Source organism: Vicia villosa, linkage group LG4 (genome assembly GCF_029867415.1).
Source record: "Vicia villosa cultivar HV-30 ecotype Madison, WI linkage group LG4, Vvil1.0, whole genome shotgun sequence".
NCBI classification, from domain to species: Eukaryota; Viridiplantae; Streptophyta; class Magnoliopsida; order Fabales; family Fabaceae; genus Vicia; species Vicia villosa.
The window spans coordinates 165,962,305-165,985,252 of record NC_081183.1 but is presented as its reverse complement, the minus strand read 5'-3'; the positions used below and the strand labels follow the sequence as shown (position 1 = coordinate 165,985,252).

The following is a 22,948-nucleotide window of genomic DNA, read 5'->3' as shown; positions in this document are numbered from 1 at the left end:
CCTGCGGATTTTTAGCTTAATTCCATAGGAAAATCGAGTATTCCTTGGATTTTTTTATTCACCCGAAAAAAAAAAAAAGAATGACTAAGAATGAATGTTGGTTTAAGGCTATAGATATTTTAAAAGATAACTACCACATTTTTTTTAAAATGAGAGAAAAAGAATTTATTTACAACAATGATATTGAATATTGATGGTCATTTTACATTTATTAGTTAAAATTTGAACTTTGTTACTTGAGATCACAAAATCCAGTTCTTATGAACTCACATCATAAACTAATGAATAATAATTAGTTTGACAAAAAAATATTGAAATTTGCTAAACAAATTAAAAGAGATATAATATTGTTCAGATCAATGATTTTATTCATACAACACATAGCAAATTCCATTCTGAGAATTATGGTACAAAGAAGATTCAGAGAAAGAACTTTGACAATCAGCCAACAACAGCAAAAACAAGCGGAAGGAAAAGACATCACTGCAACCAATCATACAGAAAACCAACAATATTAGCCAAAGACTACAACAACGATTTAATGATAGGAGATGTTGGATCACCCTTAGTAGGATTGTTAATGCTATTCTTAAGAACACTATCTAACTCTTCAACAAACCTCTCCATGGCATGAGCTGGCAAACGAAGCGGTAAAACCAAACCTTTCTCTCCTCTACCGTTTTTAAATGGTAAGTAGTAACTAACAATGCCAGGAAAAGAACTATCGTTGGCTGGTCCACCATAAACAGCTTTCCCCCAACCAAAATCAACATCTTTAATTCCAGCATGTGTAACATTGGATACTGCAAACAATCCCTTTAAGGAAAAACTAGGTCGACCTTTGATAACCATTAAGTCGGCTAAAGAATGGATATACTCTTTGGTGACATTAGCTTTTGATTTCTGAATTAAATTCAATGCATACTCCAATGGATTTTCAATTAATTTTCTTGCTGATGTCACTGCAACAGAATACACAATAACATTACCATAGTAACCATTTGGTAGTTGTAGGTTAAACGATGTGCTACGTGCATTGACTACGCTTATCATACGAACTTCTTCGTCTGAATCTGGATGTAACGCTATTGTACGACAACGCCAAGCAAATGCAGTGATGATTTCAAATTTGGTGTACTTGTGTATCATGTTGGTCGGAAGGAGAGAGTGAATTTTGGCTACCTCGGCCGGTCCAAAGAAGAAAGTGCGTTGGACCATGTTGTCTAATAAGGATATGATTATGGCTTCATTGTTACCAGGTTCCTGTTCGATTTCAGGATGAATACATGTCACTCTTGGTGGATCTCTTGCGCTTAGAAGCTCTCGGCACCACACTGGTGAGATTGAAGGTTCATTCATCCCGCGAGATATTTCAGCTAAGGCATTCATGAATTGAACTATACCGTATGCATCACTCATCGTATGGTTCATTCGAAGAGCTAAAATGAAACCACCACACTTGAGGCGTGTAACCTAGACGAGGTTATAATTCAAATATCTCAATATTAATCGAATCAATAATGAATAATAATAGATTTATAACGATTAAAAATTAAACACGAGTATCTTCCTTAACTAAAAAGAGCTAATCTACACCTGAATAAGCAGCAATGGAGCATTAAGCAAGTCTGAAGAACCAGGAACATCATAAAGTAGCTCATCCAAGCAAGGAAATGGAGGAAGAAGATTATCACCGAAATCTTTAAGAGAAACATCAGCATCAGCTTCAATAAACAAAACACCTTCTCCAGTACAATCAACCATAAGTTTCCTACCAACACCTTCTCTCAATCTACCTGCAAATGGATAATAAAACACAAGTGTTTTCGCAAGTGCTTTTCTAATAACATCAACAGGGTCTTTCCCTGCCATATTTGGATCATACTTGTAAAATTGTATGCCAGCAATATGAAAACGTAAGGTATCATGGTCATCAAGGTCTGAGAGTAATTTTATTTCACGAGGTGTGGGTTTAGATGGAATGACCAACTCAGGGGCACGTCTCTTCACTGTGAATAACAGAGATTGAGCCATAATTGAAAATGGTTTTTGATGGTATGATATATGCAAGTACCGAAAGTGGAGATGGTGTATATATAACATAATACATTGTTAGTAATGCATGCAAACGGATTTTAAAATTGAAATTTTTAGTCTAAGTTATCACAACATGGGTGCCATTTTTATAAAAACATGTGTTGATTTTATTTATAATTTATTTCCGTTGAAATCATTTTTTAGAAATATTCCTAATACTAGCTTTACAAACAATTAAGATAACTATACAATAAATATTGGAAATGGAACATACATGGCAAATCTGTGAGATCCTTGAGCATATTACACGTAATTAAATGGGAATAATTTAAATTGCAGATGGTAATCCTTGATTTCTTCAAGTTTAATAATATACATAATCAATAGAGAATAATGAACATGGAACATGCTAATCACCCATTTTATCCGGTATTTCCTCCGGCTTTAGAATAAACAATATTTAAATTTTTGGGTAAATAGCTTTTTTTTATCCCTACCATATAGGCGAGTTTTGAAAAATCCCCTTGTAAAAAAAATGTGGCCTGGATTGTTCTAACATTTTCAAAATATTTTAATTTTAACCTTAAACAGGACACATCATAAAAAATATTGACGTGGCTTCGTTTTTTATTATTTTTACTACATGTGTTTATTTTTTATGAATTGACCAAAATGCCCTCTTTATTGGATAAGAATCTTATTCCTCTCTAAGGGTCTGTTTGGTTGGGAGTAGATGGAGGGGAGGGGAGTGGATATTTATAAAAATATGTGTTTGGTTCATTTTTTATAAGGGGAGGGGAGGGGAGCAAAATCCCTCCTAGACTCACTTTTTGCTCCCCTCCAAATTTGAGGGATTCGGAGGGGAGGGAAGATTCAATAATCATAATTTTTTATTTTCCCTATTTTAACCTCAATTATTTTTTTAATTTTAAGATTGTCCTTATTGAATTATTAAAGACTAGATTTTTTCTGTATTATTTCACGTTTATTTTTTTTTCTATTGTGCGGTTGCTATTTGTGCGTTGGTGCTCTCAGGTGAGTTTTTTTCCTTTTTATTTTGTTGAAGTTCCCTTTTTGATATTAGGTTTTTTTTTTTATAATAATAACATACTTATACTTATATCAGTTCTTATTTATAATATATGATGGTAATAACGTTTTTTTATTATACTATTAATAATAATAATAATAATAATAATAATAATAATAATAACAATATACAAAATATGCAAATATAATATATTTATTTTATAAACAAAAGTTTTAACTCTAATATTATTTGTTCAATTTTTTTAATATTCTAACATTATTTTATTTATTTTTAATTATAAAATTATTTTATTGGGTTAGATGAATCATATGATCAGATAATGGTTTGATTCGCGTTGAAGATATATAATTCAACTAATGTGTGTTGTTGTTTACGGTTATATTATAGTTTATGAATGAACAAATTTTTATTTGGTGAAATTTACTCAATACTATTGTTATTTAGAATTATTTTTACTAAGTACAAATAATAATATTTATAAGGATAAAAAGGTAAATTGATTTTAAAATCCCTCCCATCCCCTTGTGAATCAAACATACTTTTGTTAAAAATCTCTCCCCTCCCCTCCCCTCCCCTTCTTTGAACCAAACATATATTTAGTTAAATTCCCTCCCCTCCCTTCCCCTTCATTCCCCTCCCCTCGATTAAATTCCCTCCCCTCCCCTCCCCTCCCCTCCGTTGAACCAAACGGACCCTAATGCCTAGCCACAGCCTTCTTCGTTTCTTCGTTCCTCCCTGATGTTCGTCACTCTTGCACCATCGTTTCTTCATCTTTTTCTTCACCAACTCCTGAAACATGAATAACCCAATTTGCTCCAACTCAAGCATTTCTTCAAACCCCAGAACACGACAACAACGTTCAAAACTCATCACCAACAACGTTCGAGACCTTCGTCCGCGACCTACACCCTCACCAACACGAAGCTCCATCATAACCGATCAGCTCACATCCGTTCAAAACTTATCACCAGCATCTGAACGACTTTAACACCTCATCCACGCGACACTACACCAACTCTCCTTCAACCGCTTCATAACATCGAAACGCGGTCTACTCGAATTCGCAGTAGAAGAAGAGAAGTTCAGGCAGAGAGTTGAAGTAGAAGAAATTGTTTTCTTCAATTGTTTTTTTTCGATTACACTTTCTTTTCTCTTCAATTGCGTTCGAATTAGGAATCTAGGTTTTCACCGTGAATGTTTTTTTGTGTTGATTTGTTGATTTCTGTAGTTTGTTGTTTAACCGTGAGAAGAACAGAAGCAAAATAGAAGAAGATTTTTATAAGAATAAGCGTGGAAAGAAATTTGCAGAGGAGAAATTTGACAAGAGAAGAACAAGGTATGGTCAAGTTGGAAAGAAGAAGTTGATTCCATCTCTATGTGTGTTTTTGTTGTTTTATGTACAAGGGCAAATTGGACTTTTCAATAGGGAATGGACACATCTGGCATAAGTTCAGAGTTAAAAATAATAAAAAACAAAGTCACACCAGCATTTTTGATGATGTGTCCTGTTTAAGGTTAAAATTAAAATATTTTGGAAAAATTAGGGCAATCTATACAACTTCTTTTTACGGGGTTTTTTTTCAAAACTCGTCTATATGGCAGGGACGAAAAAACTATTTACCCTATTTTTCTATCATTATTATTCATTATATTATAGAGAATACATTTTGGGATTTTTTAAAATTGTTTTTTATTAATTACAACAATTTCTTTACATTACAGAAAATAAATTATGAGATATAAATAAATAAAAAGTAAAAACTAGTTATTGATGGGATATAATTTATATCAAAACTTTCACCTTAATTAACAAATAACTAAAGTATAATCTTTGAGCACACTACGTTTATTTTATTTTATTTCTAAATATCATCAATTTCCTCTGTTATGGAAAACGACAGGTAGAAAAAATGACTAAGAGTGTGTTTGTTTCAAGGTTTAAAAAAATATTCCTGGGAATATGGCTATGGGAATCCTATATTCCCATGTTTGATTCAAGTTTAAAAAAATTATTCCAAGGTATTTTTTATTCCTTGGAATCTTATTTACACATGATTCTTTTTTATTTATTCCAAGGATTAAAGGGTGGGAATATAACATTCCCATGGGAATAAGTTCAACCACCCATAACTTCCCATTATCATTCACATCTACTATTATTTTTTATTTTTTTTTATAATTTTAAATTAAATCAATTTTACAATTATTCTAGGAATCAAAATTTCTACCAAACACATGGGTTGGAATAATATTCCCAGGAATAATAATCTTTGGAATATCATTCCAAGGAATATTTCTATAAACCATGAAACAAACACACCCTAAGGGAACACATATCAAAGCTCATTACTTTGCAATTTTTACTTTTATTTATTTTTTAATTGGCGTTTTTTTTAAATTTTTAAATCAATCAAAATAACCTATACTCTCTCGTTGTAACAATCAAGTTCCACCATTTTGCATTTTTACTTTTATAATTTTTCAATGAGCGCCTTTCTTATTTTCTTTTTTAGGTTAAATGCAATTCACTCCTGTCATTAGGGCGTGTTTCGGGTTTGCTCCCCTGAACCTTTTTTTTTTAAGAAGACACCCTTATAAAAGTGTAAAGCCAAATTCACCACACCCTTTTACTCCTCATGCTGACTGGGCTTTGACTGAATGACTGATGTGGCAAAATAATAATAATTGCTGACTGTGTCATCTTCTTCAAAATAAATAGAATTCTAGGGTTTTCTTACTCCCCCAAACTGAAAAATTGCTTGTACCCTGTTCTTACTTATCCATTCAATTCAATCCTTGTGGAAACATGGTTGGTTCAGAATCACTATCCATATTTACCGCACATAGTCGCCTTTCTTGCCAATTTTCCCTTTCCTACCTAAAAATCAATCCATTTCTAATACCACCAAAATTTCACTCTCCGAACCAAACAACACTCAGATTTCACACCCTTTCTTCCAATCCCTCTCTCTCTCTCTCTCAATCTCGCAATTTCTTTTTCCAGAAACTTCGATAATGGAGTCTACACCGGTGAATTGGGAAGCTCTTGATACTGTCGTAATCGAATTCCCCAAATTGGAAAACCTCATCGAAGATTCCTATTCTGCACCATCACCATCTCCTTCTTCTTCCCCTTCTTCCTCCTCTTACCACTCCAGACTCATCATCCGCCAGATCAGACGGTTCTTGGAGACAGGCGCAATCGACGTCGCCGTCAATCTCCTTCGTCTCCATGCTCCCTCCATTCTCTTCCGCTTGCACAAACAGGTTGGTACATATATCTCTATTGATTTTGTGGTTTTTGATATCGTTATTGTTATTGTTCTGATTTTTTGTTGTTGTTGTTGTGTATAAATTTGTTGAGCTTCTTCGGAAGGGAACGAGTGAGGATCGTGACTCTGCTATTGATTGTTTGAGGACTTCTCTTGCTCCAGATGTGACTGTGTTATTCCTTTGCCACATAAGCCATTCAGTCAAAGCCCAGTCAGCATGTGGAGTAAAAGGGTGTGGTGAATTTGGCTTTACACTTCTATAAGGGTGTCTTCTTAAAAAAAAGGTTCAAGGGGACAAATCCGAAACACGCCCTAATGGCAAGGGGTGAATTGAATTTAACCCTTCTTTTTTTTTTTATAGTTTTTAATGTATTTATTCTCTCAGATGAGAGTTCCAATTGAGTGGAAATACCAATTTTGTATTTCAAATGATCTCTCTCTTAAAATTTTTGTATTCCTTCAGTTTTGTATTCCATCATAGAGAGAAAATAACTATTTCAGATATTTTCCAAAAATAAACTCTACCTTCATTTATTTTTCCAACGTTTCTTTTCATCTTCATTTCTTCTACGAACGAAAGGGTCCATAAAGCAAACATATCTTGGACAATTTTCATCTTCATATGCTTCATTGATAGGCATAAAAGTAGAAAATTATACCCCGTACCCCTACATTTATCCCAATACCCCTACAATTTTAAAAAAAATCTCAATTTTGTCCTTATTAAATTTTTAACATTTTTTTTATTTTTTTTTCAATTTTACTGAACCGGATATCCCACGGGTGGGTGTTCCAGTTCCTTTTTTTTTCAATTTTACTGAACCGGATATCCCAGAATTGGGTGTTCCGGTTCTTTTTTTAAAAAATTTTAACTAACCGGATTTCCCCTAGAAAACCAAACTAAGTGGATAATGTTTACCAAGTTCAGCCTGTGCTACACGAATATACAAGTCAAGTCCTCCACTTGAGAATTGTCATATGTCAATTAGATTTCCAGTCCAGGACATACAACCAATGTCATCATCATATGAGTATGAAACACAGGAGCAATTCTCCAAACACCGACTTCTGCACGTGTCTGATGAAACTGTGAGAGACGACCCGTCTGCAAAATCAGGAACTTTAACCATCTGCAGTTTCAAAAATCCATCAGCTTTATCGTCTGCCATTACATTTTGATTTCTGCCTCTTTCACACAGCTGCAGAGGTGTCCTCCTAACACACCCACCAAAAAAGGAATCGGAACACCCAATTCTGGGATATCCGGTTCAGTAAAATTGAAAAATAAAAGGAACCGGAACACCCACCCCTGGGATATCCGGTTCAGTAAAATTGAAAAAAAAAATTTTAAAAAAAAGTTAAAAATTTAATAAGGACAAAATTGAGATTTTTTAAAAATTGTAGGGGTATTGGGATAAATGTAAGGGTACGGGGTATAATTTTCATAAAAGTATTTCTATATTCAACTCTCATCATCATAAAACAAAATGGCATCTATGTGAAATCACATACATGTTTGAAACTTCATCTCTTCCAACATCATTTACGTCATTGAAACACCAACAATGTTTGAAACGAAGGAAAAACAACAAAACTTGAATGAAGCTTCCTCCATTATTGTCATATATTCTTCATCATATTTTTAGTAGGTAACTCAATTTATTAGAAATGTTAGTTTTTGTTGTGTTGAATTGCTTATTATCTATTTATTATGTTGAGGAAAGTTTTTTTAATTTTATTTTGGAAATCTGATGATAGGTTATTTGATGAGGTGCTCTTAAGAATTAGATAAAACTCGATAAAACACGAACATATATTTTTCCTTTTTACTCTTCATGCCTTTTGGTATTTTTATTAGCAATATTTAATGTAAGAATTGAGTGCATTGCAAATATATGATTGATTTGGCTATAAGCACGTTTCATTTTTAACTTTTGCTTTGGCTAAAACTTGTATAACCTCCATGAAATCTTTAGTGTCATTTATTTTTGAATTATATCCTCATATATACCATGAGTCACCTTAGGTGACATTGTTGATATTGTGTTAAGTAAAATATTTATTGTTGTTATTTAAACAGAGATGAGTCATTCATCTAGCATCCCTCCTACTACTGAGGGCTTTTTATACAATAAAAGAACAAGAAGTACAAGAGGTGCCACCATGATAGCCAAGTTGACAAATGTTTGAAACACATGTATTAATATGTCTACCGATTTTGATTTAAAAAGTAGGAGGTGTTATGGCGAACATGCTATGACATTTAGGAGTTACATGACATTACTTGGTCAAAAAAAATTAGTATTTTTACATGATTTGGGCCAGGTAAATGATAAAGTAAAAGACAGTATATGGACCGATGTTGTGGTATAAATTTTAACTTACATGATGAGTATATATGACTTTCGCAGCGAGAAAAAAACGGAGCAAATAAATTTCCGAAAGTCAATGAAGTGGTCAATGAAAAACGTTGTTGCTGGCCCCACATGGGCCAAATAAAGCGTTGTTTGTAAGTCGCGGTAGAATAGAAAAATGTTGGTTTGATAGGTTAGAGTTGTTTTAAGGAGGAAGATACACTACTACAAATAATACATTTTATGATAAAACTTTCACCTCACTTTAAAAAAATGAGGTGTAAATCATATACGCGTCACATTTTATTTCATGTTTAAATAAATATCATATATTCCCTCAGTTGAGCTGGAAACTGAGGGGTAAAGTATTTAGAGGACACGCCTTCAAATCCCAACAATTATATTTTAAACACCTTTTAATTTTTTTTATGAATTATTACCTTGATTTTTCTGGAAATCGAGGGGTAAAGTATATAGAGAACACGCCTTCGAATCCCAACACTTATATTTTATCACCTTTTATTTTGAAAAAAAAATTATGACCTATTACCTTGATTTTGCTCAAAACTAAGGGGTAAAGTAGCTAGAGGACACGTCTTCGAATCCTAACAACGACGTTTTATCACCTTTTAATTTTTTAAATTTTTTTATGACCTATTACTTTGGTTTAGCTGAAAAACTACGTTTTATGATCAATTTGATGAAAAAAAATTAAGTAACGACTCTTTGTCGTCCATTTATAAAATAACAATGGTCAAGACATTGTCATCTCATCAATCAACATAAAACACTAGTGATCCACATGAAACTTTCACTAGCCAATGAAAATGTAAATGCTATAACTATTCTTCTTGGATGCAACATGCTGGAATTTAAACTTATATTGAAAACAATGATAATGAAAGGAACAAAAGGAAAATATTTTAAGGTTGGTTTTTTAATGTTTAATCTTTTCTCTAGTTAGGAAAGCATGAAAGTAACTTACCAATATTAGTTGTAGTTGTACGAAGTAAAATGGTTAATATTGTTGTTCTTATTGATTTTAGTATTTAAAAATTATATTGATTTTGTTTATTTGTTGTTGTTCTTGTTGCTATCAAGATTTAATGTTTAAAGAATCCATGGATTTTATTATTGTTGAGATTTAATGTTTAAGGATTCTCACTACAAGAAAAACCTTATTTAACTAGGGTTTTTTCCAGGGGATAAACTCCTCACTGAATTTATTACTTTGCCAGGTAATCAACCCCTCGCAACATACAAAACAAAAAATATATTTAATAGTACTTTGGTGTGGGGACTTTCCTCGCAAATGTATTGGGGGAAATTTCAAAATTCAAAATTCTGCATTACGAGGGGCTAAAAAAAATCGCACTATAATATTTGACAATTTCCTTAAGTTACATTTTCTCTCTCGATTTTTAAATATATTAGTGTTGTTGTTTCATATGTTAAATTTGTGTTGTTTTAAAAAATATAATGTATATTTGTAATTTTCAAAAATAAATATTATGTGTATAATCTGGTATTCTATAATTTGTTACTGTATTTTGTGTATGCAAAAAATATTATGTATGAAATGTTATATAATGGTATTTTATATAATTTAGTTTTGTGTGTGTGCGCGCATATATATATATATATATATATATATATATATATATATATATATATATATATATATATATATATATATATATATATATATATATATATATATATATATATATATATATATATATATATATATATATATATATATATATATATTGCCAGTGGCTTGACCCTAAGCAGAAGTTCTGACGCACTTTACCACTAGCTGACTCCCTAGCCTGTGCCTATGTCTGCATGTTGCAATTTGGAAAATATGGATTGCAATTTGTGAGGGGGTTAGCCCCAAATAAAATGGTGGGGTGGATGGTCCCTCGCAAATAATTTGTGACTCCCTGTTTAGCTAGGGGACCTGTCTCCTCGCAAACTTTGCATGTGAGGGATTTTCGCCATTTGTGAGGGGATTATCCCCTGGCTAATTATGTTTTTTCTTGTGATCTATTGATTTTATTTTTGTTGTTGATGATGAGGAAGGTTTAGAATTTGTTAACAAACTTGATGTTTTGCAAATTAAAACCAAACAAACAAGCCATTTTTTTAAACCGGACTTTACCCCTTAGTTATTGTTAAAACTGAGGTAAAAAGTAATGCAATTTTGAAAATTCAAAAGCTCCAGTTGTTGGGGATCGAACCCATGACCAATGTCACTTTACTCCTCAGTTTTTGAATAATCAAGGGGAAAAGTGGCAGATTTTCATGCCGCCCTTCGTTGTCTCGCCTATGTAACCGAGATTTTATCCCTTTCGCGTCCGAGGTGAAATGGGGTTATTTGTAATAGTGACAAGTGTTTGAAAGGTAAGATATATGACTTGCATTCAACACTCGAAGATTAAAGGGATATACGTCTAATTAATCATTTTTTATCCAATTTTGAAATAAAATATTTGACACAAATCGAGTCACGATTTCTTAAAGGAAGATAAGAATTCAAAAGACAAGCTATACAACTTGTATTTGAATACTCATGAAAAAACGATATACACTCATTTTTAATTATTTTTATCCAATGGAAGAACGAAATAAATTCGATCAAATTATTAAATTTTGAAAGGATGACAAGTGTTCTAAAGGCAAATTATACTATTTGTATCCGAACACTTGGACATACACATCCAATAGATCCTTTTTCATCTGAGTTTGAAATAAATTTATAATGAAGAAATCAACACGAATTGTACTCTAACCGTTCATGAGATAAAAAAAACTAACTAGTATCTAATTTTTTTTAAATCAATTGTTGTTTTAATTAAATTATTTTGAGAATTTTTGTGATAGGTCTAATTTTAACAAGCAAAACTAAATGATAAAAATTAACTAAATGGGCCTAGATGACAATAAGTTTCCAACACAAACTTCCAAAGTCCATTGTAAAAATTAAAAAAAAAAATTGTTAGTATAAAGTACTAAATTTTGTTTTTGGTCCGTGTATAAAAAAAGTGGCATGTTTTGGTTCTTACAAAATTATTATATATGTAGTTTTAATGTCTGCCATTAAATAAATGTGTATTTTGAATGATTATTTTGCATACATGTTTAAAACATTATAAAAAGTTTTTTTAAAAAAAAAAACTCAAAATTTGATTTCTAAGTCGAGATTTTTATTACTTTTATCATTATCTTTTAAAATTTTAAAAATTTATATTTAATTATTTTCATTTTAAAAACTTTTAAAATTTGGTAAATAAATATTTTACAGAATTCTCAATATGTGTGGAAAAAATTATTAAAAAATTTAAATGTTAAAGGGTAATTAAACAATTTACAAAATTTTAGAAAATAACGGGAACTAAAATTACATTCATAAAATTTTTGTAGAGATCAAAATATATCATTTATTAAAGACTGAAAATAAAATTTGAAATATTTATAAAGACCAAAAATATATTTATCCTTTAATACAAATAAAACTAAATCAAAATAAATGCATAAATGCTCACTGGTCTTCGCTGGACGAGCTTTCTCGCTCGAGTCTCGTTAGACCATCTACAATGGTTTTAACACTCAACATCCACTTTTTCAACTCCCAACACTCCACATCATTTTCTCTTTCTTCCACCTAATAACTCAACACCCATTTAACTTTTACCCTCTCCAATGGGTTTTCACTCAACACCCTACCCCACCACTTTTTATTTTCATATTCTTATTTAAATTTTATTTTTATTTTTATGATTACATAAAATTACAATTATCGATTAAAATTAAATTAAAATAATAAATACTTAATAATTTATTTTTTAATTTTTTATAATAAAAACAAAATTTATTTAATTAATTGGATACGATACAAATCATCTTAAATTAATTTAAAATACAACACACAATTAACGTAATTAGTACGTTACTAATAATTTAAAATGCAATACAACACACAAGTAACGTAATTAGTATGATACAAATAATTTAAAATGCAATACAACACACAAATAATTCAATCACGGAACATTCCAAACTTTGTCCATATGTGCTTCACTAGATCGGCTTGCAATTCTTGATGAACATTTGGATCACGGAACTCTGATCTAGCACACACATGATTTGCAAAAGCGGGTAACACCTCGGTCGAGTATGGTTGTGGTTGAAATTTGGTGGAAAACCAAAATTAGGTATGTTTTGAGGATGTTGGTTGAAAAATTGATTTGGATTTTGATAATAGTTGGGATTTTGATAATTGTTGAGATTTTGAAAATTGTTGGGATTTTGGTTAAATGGAAAATTAGCAGAATTTTGAGTGTTAAAATGATTATTGGGATCCATTTCACTAAAAAAGACACTTAACTTCAAAAAAAACACTAATAGAAAGATAATAATAGAGAAAGATAGTGAAAAACTTGATTTTTTTTCTGTGTCCAAATCAAATGAACCAAGTCTTTATTTATAGAGAAAAAAAATCATGAATTTTGGTAAAAAAAAAAAATTAATTTGCAACGAAATAATTGAGTTCAAAGTATTAAATGGATAAAAATCTGGCCAGCCAATCAAGACCAGCCACGTGGCTGCACTTATCCCCTTTCTCTTTCTCTCTCCGCGTGATAAAATGACCCACTCTCACTGCCAGCGCGTGGCCCACACGCGCCAGTCTTGAACCAACCAGCCGCTGCCACGTCAGCCCCTGCGTCAGTTTACATGGTGTTGAGTTTTCTCAACATCTCTCTCCTCCAACACACACTCAACACTACACTACACACACCATTGCACATGATTTTGTGGTGTTGAGTTCAAATAAACCCACCATTGCACATGGTCTTAGGCGAGCATGAAGCTTTTTCTGATTGGAAACTTTTTGTTTCTTCTCATTTGGCCCTCGACTTTGGTTTGATGGGCGAACTTGCCTTGGTCTCACTTGAGGCTCGCTTGATGAACTTATTTTTCTTTCTCATTGCTTTTGAACTTTTACATTGAGAAAAAGGTGGTTAACACACAGAAAACACAATCTTATCACTAGTTGAAGGTTATTTTTGTGGAATTTATATTAAAAGTTTAACAAGTGCCTATTTATAAGGGACGGAGCCAGAAAAATAAGAGTATGGGGGCAAATATATATTATTAGGTCTCTTATAATTCTTACGTCACAAGTTTTCTGAGGCCATGTGTAGTAGTTATGATTCAACCATGATAAAATAATTAGAGATCCTATTTAATCATATTTTAACCGTGACAAAGATTTATGAAATTTATTTAGTTACAGTTTAACTGCAAAAATTTTGAGAGCCTAAACGCTAATCCACCTTGCACGCCCTCAAATACGGACCTAATTCCTATAAAATATCTGTACAATATTTATTTTGTGATAATTAATTGAATATTTTTTATAATTTTTTATATTATTTGATAATATACATACTAATTAAATTATATTTTCAAATATAAGTTTATAAGTTAAGTGTGTATTATTTAAAATAAAAAAACATGATTAGTATAATAATTTTTTAGTCTTTAGAAATTATGACAATAATTACAAAAAATAAAGGCAAATATTACTAAGTCATTATTGAACTCAATTATGGATATGGATCTGTGCTCCTCAATTATATACTTAGTCAATTGTATATTTGTGTGTATTTCAAAGCAACAAATCAAATATGTATCACTTTATGAATTAAACTGACATTGTTTATTCAATATTTGTGGACAAATATCAAATATGCAATCAATATTAATACAAATGTGTAATAGGTTAGTGGGGGCATAGGCCCACAGAGTACTACAAGTAGCTCCGTCCCTAATATGAGTCTCTTCTTTGACACTTATCAATCACGGCAATACACTCTCTTAATCAAGTTTCAAATGTTTCACCGAGTGTTGTGGTCCTTTTTTTTTTATTGAGAAAACTTGGAATAATTAATATACAGCAGTTTAAGGAAGGTGGTTAAACTCAAACAACCCTAATTATTCTATTAATTAGTTAATTATTTGTTAAATTTGTTAGAATTAATTTCTCTTTGTTTGTTCGTTCAAAACCCCCATATATTGATATATAAGAAGTTTTTACTCTTGATTCATATAACTTCTAATGGTATTTTTTTTTTCAAACTGCATTTTTATTGCACTCTTTGCCATATGTTAAGAGGAACATCCTCTATTTTGGTTTTTTTCTTTTCAATACTGCATTTTTATTGCATTGTTTGTCTTATGTTAAAAGGAACATCCTCTATTCTATAATTAATCGAATCCATTATCTTATCAATGTGTTGCAGAATGTTCAAATAACTCATAAATAGCAAGAAGGCAATAGATGTACAATAGAAGTACTGATTATTTGGTTAATTTTAGCAAATCTCAAAATTCCATTTCGATCAAAATTTTAGAGTCTCCTCCAATGGAAATGCAAAGCTAGTTTTTTTTTTTTTTTTTATTATGACATTTATGAGGCTTGCAAATATTTGTCTAATTTTGATTTCTTTTTTCTTCTGACTTTGGTTATTCACCCAAAAAAACTAATGACTAGGAATGAATGTTGGTTTAAGGCTATAGATATTTCAAAAGATAAATAACACATTGTCTTTAACAAAATGAAAGATAAAAAAAATTATTTTGAACAATAAAGTTGGTCGTCATTTTACATTTATCTTAGGTAAGATTTAAAATTTGTTACTTGAGATTACAAAATTCAATTCTTATGAACTGACCTATCATAAACTGATGATAAATAATTAGTTTGACAAACAAATATATTTAAATTTGCTAATCAAATTAAAAGAGATACGACATTGTTTCTATCATTGTGATTTTATTCATGCAACACATAGCAAATTCCATTATAAGAATTATGGTATAAAAAAGTTCCTTAAACATTTGATAAAAAATTTATTGAATGATGAAATAATATGCTAATAGGGAAGGGGAAAATGCCCTAATCAACTAACACAAGAAGTGTCATACCAGAAAATAAAAGAACAAACAGACAAATTAAAGAAACAAAACGAACAAAACAAAAAATAAAGAAAGAATTACAACAATCAACCAACAACGACATAAACAAGCTGAAGGAAAAGACATCCCCGCAGCCAATCACACAGCAAACCAACATTACACAAAGACTACAACAACGATTTAATGATACGAGATGTTGGATCACCCTGGTTAATATTATTCTTAAGCACACTATCTAACTCTTTAACAAACCTCTCCATTGCTTGTGCTGGCAAATGCATTGGTATAGCCAAACCTTTCTCTCCTTTAGCATTTTTAAATGGTAAGTAGTAACTAACAATGCCAGGAAAAGAACTATCATTAGCTGGTCCACCATAAACAGCTTTCCCCCAACCAAAATCAACATCTTCAAATCCGGAATGTCTAAGATTTGACACTACAAACAATCCCCTCATGGAAAATCTAGGTCGATCATTGATAACCATTAAATCTATCAATGAATACACATACTCTTTGGTGACATTAGCTTTTGATTTCTTAATTAAATTTAATGCATACTCCAACGGATTTTCAATTAATTTTCTTGCTAATGTCACTGCAACAGTATACGCAATAACATTACCATAGTAACCATTTGGCAGTTGTAGGTTAAACGATGTGCCACGTGCATTGACTACGCTCATCATACGAACTTCTTCGTCTAAATCTGGTTGTAACGCTATTATACGACAACGCCAAATAAATGTGGTGATGATTTCAAATTTGGTGTACTTGTATACCATGTTGGTAGAAAGGAGAGAGTGAATTTTGGATACCTCAACCGGACCAAAGAAGAAAGTGCGTTGGACTAAGTTGTCTAAGGATATGATGGTTCCGTTGTTGTTTACAGGCTCATGTTCTATTTCAGGATGAATACAGGTCACTCTGGGTGGGTCTCTTGCGTTTAGAAGCTCTCGGCACCACACCGGAGAGATTGAAGGTTCATTCCTCCCGCGAGATATTTCAGCTAAGGCATTCATGAATTGAACTATACCAGATGCATCACTCATTGTATGGTTTAAACGAATAGCAAAAACGAAACCACCACACTTGAGCCGTGTTACCTACAGATGGTTACAATTCAAGTATCTTATTATTGAACACAAGTATTGCCTAATTAAAAGAGAACAATTTCATACCTGAATAAGCAGCAATGGAGCGTTAAGCACGTTTGAACAACCAGGAACATCATAAAGAAGCTCATCCAGGCAAGGAAATGTAGGAAGAAGAGTATCACCAAAATCTCTCAAACTAACATCAGCATCAGCTTCAATGAACAAAACACCTTCTCCAGTACAATCAACTATAAGTTTCTTACCAACACCTTCTCTCAATCTACCTGCAAATGGATAATAAAACACAAGTGTTTTAGCAAGTGCTTTTCTAATAACATCAACGGGGTCTTTCCCTTCCATATTTGGATCATATTTGTAAAACTGTATCAGTGGAATTTGCAAACGTAACCCATCTTGGTCATCAATGTCGGAGAGAAGTTTGATTTCATGAGGTGTGGGTTTTGATGGAGTGACAAATTCAGGGGTACACTTTTTTACTTTGAATAACAGAGATTGAGCCATGATTAATTGTTAACTAATGAAAGTGGAGATGGTGTGTATATATATAAGATGAAATTTTTAGTCTTCTGTTATCTCATGGTGCTATTTTTATAAAACCACGTGTTGATTTTGCTTATAATTTATTTCCAATGAAGTCATTTTTTTTAAAATGTTGCTAATACATTTAAGATAGCAATACAATAAATATTGGAAGTGGAACATACATGGCAAATCTGTGAGATCCTTGAGCATATTACACGTAATTAAATGGGAATCATTTAAATTGCAGATGGTAATCCTTGAGTTCTTCAAGCTTAATAATATACATAATCAATAGAGAATAATGAACATGGAACATGCTAATCCCTCAATTTATCCGGCTTTTCCTGCGGGTTAAGACTTTACAACATAGAAGTTTTTTTCTTCAATTATGATTCATTACAATATAGAGAATAAATTTAGGGACTTTTATAAAATAGTGGTTGAAAATGAAATATCAACAATTTTTATTTACATTATAAAGAATAAATTATGGGATATTAATATAATTGGAAATGAGTTGGATCAAGTCGAACTCGCCTAATTTCAACTCGACTAGTTAAGAATTGAATCAACTATAATTCGACTCGAGTTCGCCACAAACTTTTTTTAAACTCAAAGTCGATTTATTTTAAATTCACGAGGAAATCGACTCAAATCATTTGCTTCACAAACTTAAGATTCATTTTTTAAGTTTTGTTTTTCATATATACTGAACATTTTAAGTTTAGAGGAGTATATACAAATACAATCATCAACCACTATATAGAATTTTAATTTAATTATATTATTTAATGTAGAAGTTTAATTTTTAATCACTATATATAATCTTTCTTATTATTATGTTGATTTTATTTATATAACTTTTAACTATGGTATAATTAATCATTTTAGAGTATGAATATATATATATATATATATATATATATATATATATATCATAAATTAAGCTTTTTTTAGTTTATATTTTTGATGTATTATTTGTAAAATTATAGCTATTTCATAAATATATTTTTTTTAAAAAAAACTTAATATATTTAGCGGGGGTTACAAACCTCTGTAATTTGTTTTAAAATCTTCACAAAGTACATATTTATTTTTAAATACACATCACTTTCAACCACAATGAACACAATTGAAAATCAACTAACAATGCCTTTTATGTCCAACTCCAAAAATTGAGGATATGGTTCTTTGTTTATCCTAGACGAGTTTTTCTATTCGTTTGGAAGCTTATTCGTTTGAACTGACAACAGTTTGAGGTATGTGCAGCGTAACCGGAAACCTGGCACAATGTCTTGGAGTTTGTCTTTAATCAATCCTACTTAAAGATGAACATGCATTCATAAGTCAACATGCTTGAAGTTTTTGAGAGATTAATTAAAGAAAGAAGAAAAAGCATCTTCTAGTGACCTACTCTTTCAAGGTTATCGTAAAAAGACTATGAAGGCAGTTTGTGGCTATAATTGGAAATATTCTTTGAGTTCTCAATAATTACAAAAGACTCAAGGGTAAAAATATGTTCCTTGAAGTGCCTATAATCGTCAAAGAGTTTAATTGGTTATCTGAGAGTGTCAAGATATGTCAATCAAAGATGGTCAAAACATCTGTCAAACTAGTTCATCTGAATTTTTATGAAGGAGGGTCTGACAGTATTTTTCAGACGTGCAAGAGGATTTGTATCCAATTCGTTTATGATTGATCACATTTTATCTTATGATATTATGTTGCTAATTACTAATCATTTTTGTGTGAGGCAAGTTAAGCCTAGATCGTCCAAATTGGTATGATTATTCCAACCATCCTTTATTCTTTTTGTTGTATACATGGTCAACTTATTTCTTTGCCTAGATGTATTATCTGTTTGAAATGTGTATGTGTATGTGATATGTTTGTGTATATCATGTTTCAATCATTCAATTGTCTCATGCATCGATCTACTTTATTTCGCGTGTTCATTGTATTTACGTTCTCATTATTCATCCATTCATGAATCATCAATTAATTCTTGTATTCAAACTTATTTTAGCATTTGCATCAAAATTATTTTCCATTAAAATCATCACTTAAATTTTTTATTTCATTGAAGTCATTTTTCATACATTAGAAGTTTTCAAAATTGTGCTTCAAGATCCAAGTTACCATTTAAACATGATTTGAATCATAAGACTTAAAAACGTTTTGAGTTTGGTGCTGTGAAGACTGATTTGAGTCACAGGTATAACGTGAGTCAAATCACAAACCCATTTATTTAAAAAAATTTAAAAGCATGGTACGAATCACACTTACAACATGATTTGAATCATAAAACCAAAGGTCACGCGTTTTTTAACCGTTCAACTTTTCTTTTCCTCTTCCAATTATTTATTTTCATTTCAAATCATTTTCATTAATTCTTCTCTTTTCCTTAAACGCCGTTTTCAAAAAATTTCCTCTTATCATTTATCATCGCATTTATTCATCATCTCATCTCATTTGTCATCATCATCTCATATCATCAAACTCATTTCTTCAACCGTTATCACAATGAGCTCAAGTCTTCCACAAAAGAATGAATTTGAGAAGAAAAATGGCAAGAGACAGGTATCTTTTTCAATTCAAGTCCGTCCTATTCCAAAAAAGCATGAAGAAGAAGATAGCGAGTTCCACAGATGAAGCTAGTTCATCATCTGATGGGTTACTTTTTAATGATGCAGAATCATACTTTGATGACTTGCTTAGTAAGATCATGGAAGATAATCAGAATTGAGAAGACCAGATTGTGGGTCACATTGAAGATCTAGCAACAAAAGCGGGAGAAGGAAGAGATGCAAGAAGAGATCAAATATGAGATGAAAGCAAGTGAAGCGAGAGTCATGGTTGAAGTGGATTCTTTAAAAGGTGAAAATAAATACGTTCGCAACTCAGCTTTTGTTTTCAACATTGATCCTAAAGTTGTTGCTCCCACTTATGATCCTACAGTTGTTGCTCCCACTCTCGATCCTGCAGGTGACTTACCACTATTTACCTCTTTCATGCATTGTATAACATGACATTTGCATTCTAATAATTATTGTTTTTTGATACTATCTGATGATATTTTGGATATTATTTGACATTATATTTTTGCCATGCATCTTGTGACAAGTTTTAGCCACATTTTCTTGGTATCTATGTATGATTTCTCTATGTTGTCTCTTTAATCTTGATTATTTTTTTGAAATTGTGTTGTTTGCGGTAGTTGGTATCGTGCGTAATTTTTGTGGTGCTTTGGTTCGCTAATGTGGCATTTCTATTTTTGGCTTTTATGTTATCATGGATTTAGTATTTGCATTTTCTTCTCTTTTTTTCTTTCTCTTTTTGATATTTGTCAAAATGGGAGAAGTTATCGAGATATTATTAATATTTACATGTAGTAAGTATTTAATATAAGGGGAGTGTTAGAGCTCAAGCAATATGTTGTACGTTTATATATAGTGCGCTATGGAAATTCATCGGATTCAATTTTTCTCAAGTTTCAAATAAACGCTCAAATCAAATTAATCAATAACAAAATCTCCAAATTGGCCAACCTTGTAATGATTCATGATTGATCAAGCTCCTAATAACCATCAAGGTCCAACACCCATTTTACCCAGAAATTTGAGAAAACCTTGAGTGTTCTTAATTCACCAACATCCATATTCCTTGTTGTTATCTTGTGAATTATGGAGTAGATGTGTGAGATTTATTTTGCATTGTTCACCATCTTCAACCTTAGTCCTTATCCATTGTTATTGACCTTCATCTCTAAAGTTTAATGTTCGGGGGAGACTAGTGGTACATTAGGGTATCTAATGTTTTTGTGTGAAGGTTACTATTTTTAACTAGTGTAGAGATCATTTCTTGATTGCGGTTTAGAAATTGTATTATTCATCAAGAGGATAACTTTACTATACTCCGTGGAATACTTAGGCAAAATCGAGTACAAATTGTTTGTGAGGCAGAGTTGGTGTTGTCCAACTTTGGTGGAAATATTGTAATGATTGGTCACAAATTTTTTTTGGGAGTTATCTAATTGAACGCTTAGCTAAAGGAAAATCTCTCAGACAAGAAACTTGTGGGATCAAGGTGGATTGCAACATACTAAAAATTAGGGCATGTTATTGGGGATAACAAGTTTATTGGATCAAGAATACTAAATATCTTGTTTTTCTTAGCAGTTTGAGTATCTACATCAATAGAAGAAATTATCGTGTGATATTTTATTGAAAATGCTTGTATCAAACTTACCAAATAGTGGAAGATCATGGTTATTTCTCGATGGTTTTAACATCATTTAAGAGTGGATTAGGAAAATCCTTGACAAACGCCGAACCACTATACATCTCTTTGTATCTTTTTATTCTTCCCTTATCTTCTTTAATTATTTGCATCCATTACTATAGTTATTACATTACTGCATTATCACATTGTTTGTATGTAATTTAGGTTAGATCTTGCTTATAGTGGTCTAATGTGTAAGCTTAGGTCAACGATGCATCAAAACTATTGGATCATCATAAATCTAATTATGACTTGAATGAATTTTTACGTAAAGTGTTTCTGAATTGCTTTGTTTAAAGTGGCTTTTGTTGTCTTGTAATTGACTTGCACTAGAAATTATCGTGCCTTTAGTGATATGTTGTAATTATTAGGTTGGACTAATTCATTAAGATACTTCCAACTCTCTTAGTTTTGTATTTTGCTTCCGTGTATTTTAAAATCTTTGATTTCGTTATTGGACCTAAAATGTTTTTGAAATTGTCTTTTTGAGAATACATATGTTCAATCTCCCCCTTTCTAGACATGTTTGTGTCCATATTATTACCTAACATACTTTGTAGCTAAAAAGCTTTAAGAGGATTATCAATAGAGTTGTGCAAAGCTATAGTATACTCACAAGTATACATAATTATGAAGTATTTGATCAAAGAATGTACGATGATGGTAGTGATCATATCAATTATTTTGAGAATATCTCAAGGTTTATGATCCTTAATGATCAATTGAATGAATATGTCTTTGACGAACTTATTCATCTTTTTATTTACCAACTCTCACATTCAAGAATGTGTAGAGAAGGATACATCATAATTTGACCTGTGTTTCTGTTTTCAAAGGAAGTGCCTATCAAGAACTCTCGATAAATGAGGTATACATCATTTTAAAGGCTGAAATAATGAGATAACTTTGATTAAACCCTTAAAATATTGGCTTTAATTTTGTACTAATCTTAATAAACTATTTTACTAATGATAAATATGAGTTTTTAAGCATTTCATAGTAAGGGGTGAAAATAATGCTAGTGCGGAAAATAAGTAAATCGAACACAAAGCCCAACATGCACCAAGGTAGGAGGATGAACTACGTAAGCTCAACATATTGGCGCGTTATGGAAATCGATTGGAAGAGCTTGGCGCACAAAATTTCATATCAAATCCAAGCCAAACTTGTGCCTCAAGCAGATCAAATTCCAACATTGACGATAAACGCACAAAATCCTATGAAATCTGATGAACCAATCCATTGGATCCCTTAGCCAATCGATTGGCACACTCAATCTGAAAAAAATTTGATTTAATTTTCAATTACCACAATCCTCATTGATTGATTTCC

The 22,948-nt window shown here is 31.4% G+C and overlaps 2 protein-coding genes across 2 annotated transcripts; both read right to left on the bottom strand.

Annotated features, from left to right (window-relative positions):
* Window positions 1–381: 381 nt before the first annotated feature.
* Window positions 382–2,034, bottom strand: LOC131600170 (benzyl alcohol O-benzoyltransferase-like). Its single transcript, XM_058872370.1, has 2 exons — window positions 1,597–2,034; window positions 382–1,473 (listed from the first exon to the last, which is right to left on the bottom strand). Exons 1-2 carry the CDS (start codon window positions 2,032–2,034, stop codon window positions 526–528), a joined length of 1,386 nt encoding a protein of 461 aa, XP_058728353.1. The 3' UTR covers window positions 382–525.
* A 13,831-nt stretch (window positions 2,035–15,865) lies between these two features.
* On the bottom strand, window positions 15,866–17,314 carry LOC131598258 (benzyl alcohol O-benzoyltransferase-like). Its single transcript, XM_058870875.1, has 2 exons — window positions 16,877–17,314; window positions 15,866–16,801 (listed from the first exon to the last, which is right to left on the bottom strand). The coding sequence occupies exons 1-2, from the start codon at window positions 17,312–17,314 to the stop codon at window positions 15,866–15,868; spliced, it is 1,374 nt and encodes a 457-aa protein (XP_058726858.1).
* Window positions 17,315–22,948: the final 5,634 nt, after the last annotated feature.

Excerpts from the sequence above, each read along its gene's own strand:
- LOC131600170 (XM_058872370.1), bottom strand. The coding sequence starts at position 2,034 with ATGGCTCAATCTCTGTTATTCACAGTGAAGAGACGTGCCCCTGAGTTG. Across the intron at positions 1,474-1,596 it reads CTCCATTGCTGCTTATTCAG|GTTACACGCCTCAAGTGTGG; the intron begins GTGTAGATTAGC and ends AACCTCGTCTAG.
- LOC131598258 (XM_058870875.1), bottom strand. The coding sequence starts at position 17,314 with ATGGCTCAATCTCTGTTATTCAAAGTAAAAAAGTGTACCCCTGAATTT. Across the intron at positions 16,802-16,876 it reads CTCCATTGCTGCTTATTCAG|GTAACACGGCTCAAGTGTGG; the intron begins GTATGAAATTGT and ends AACCATCTGTAG.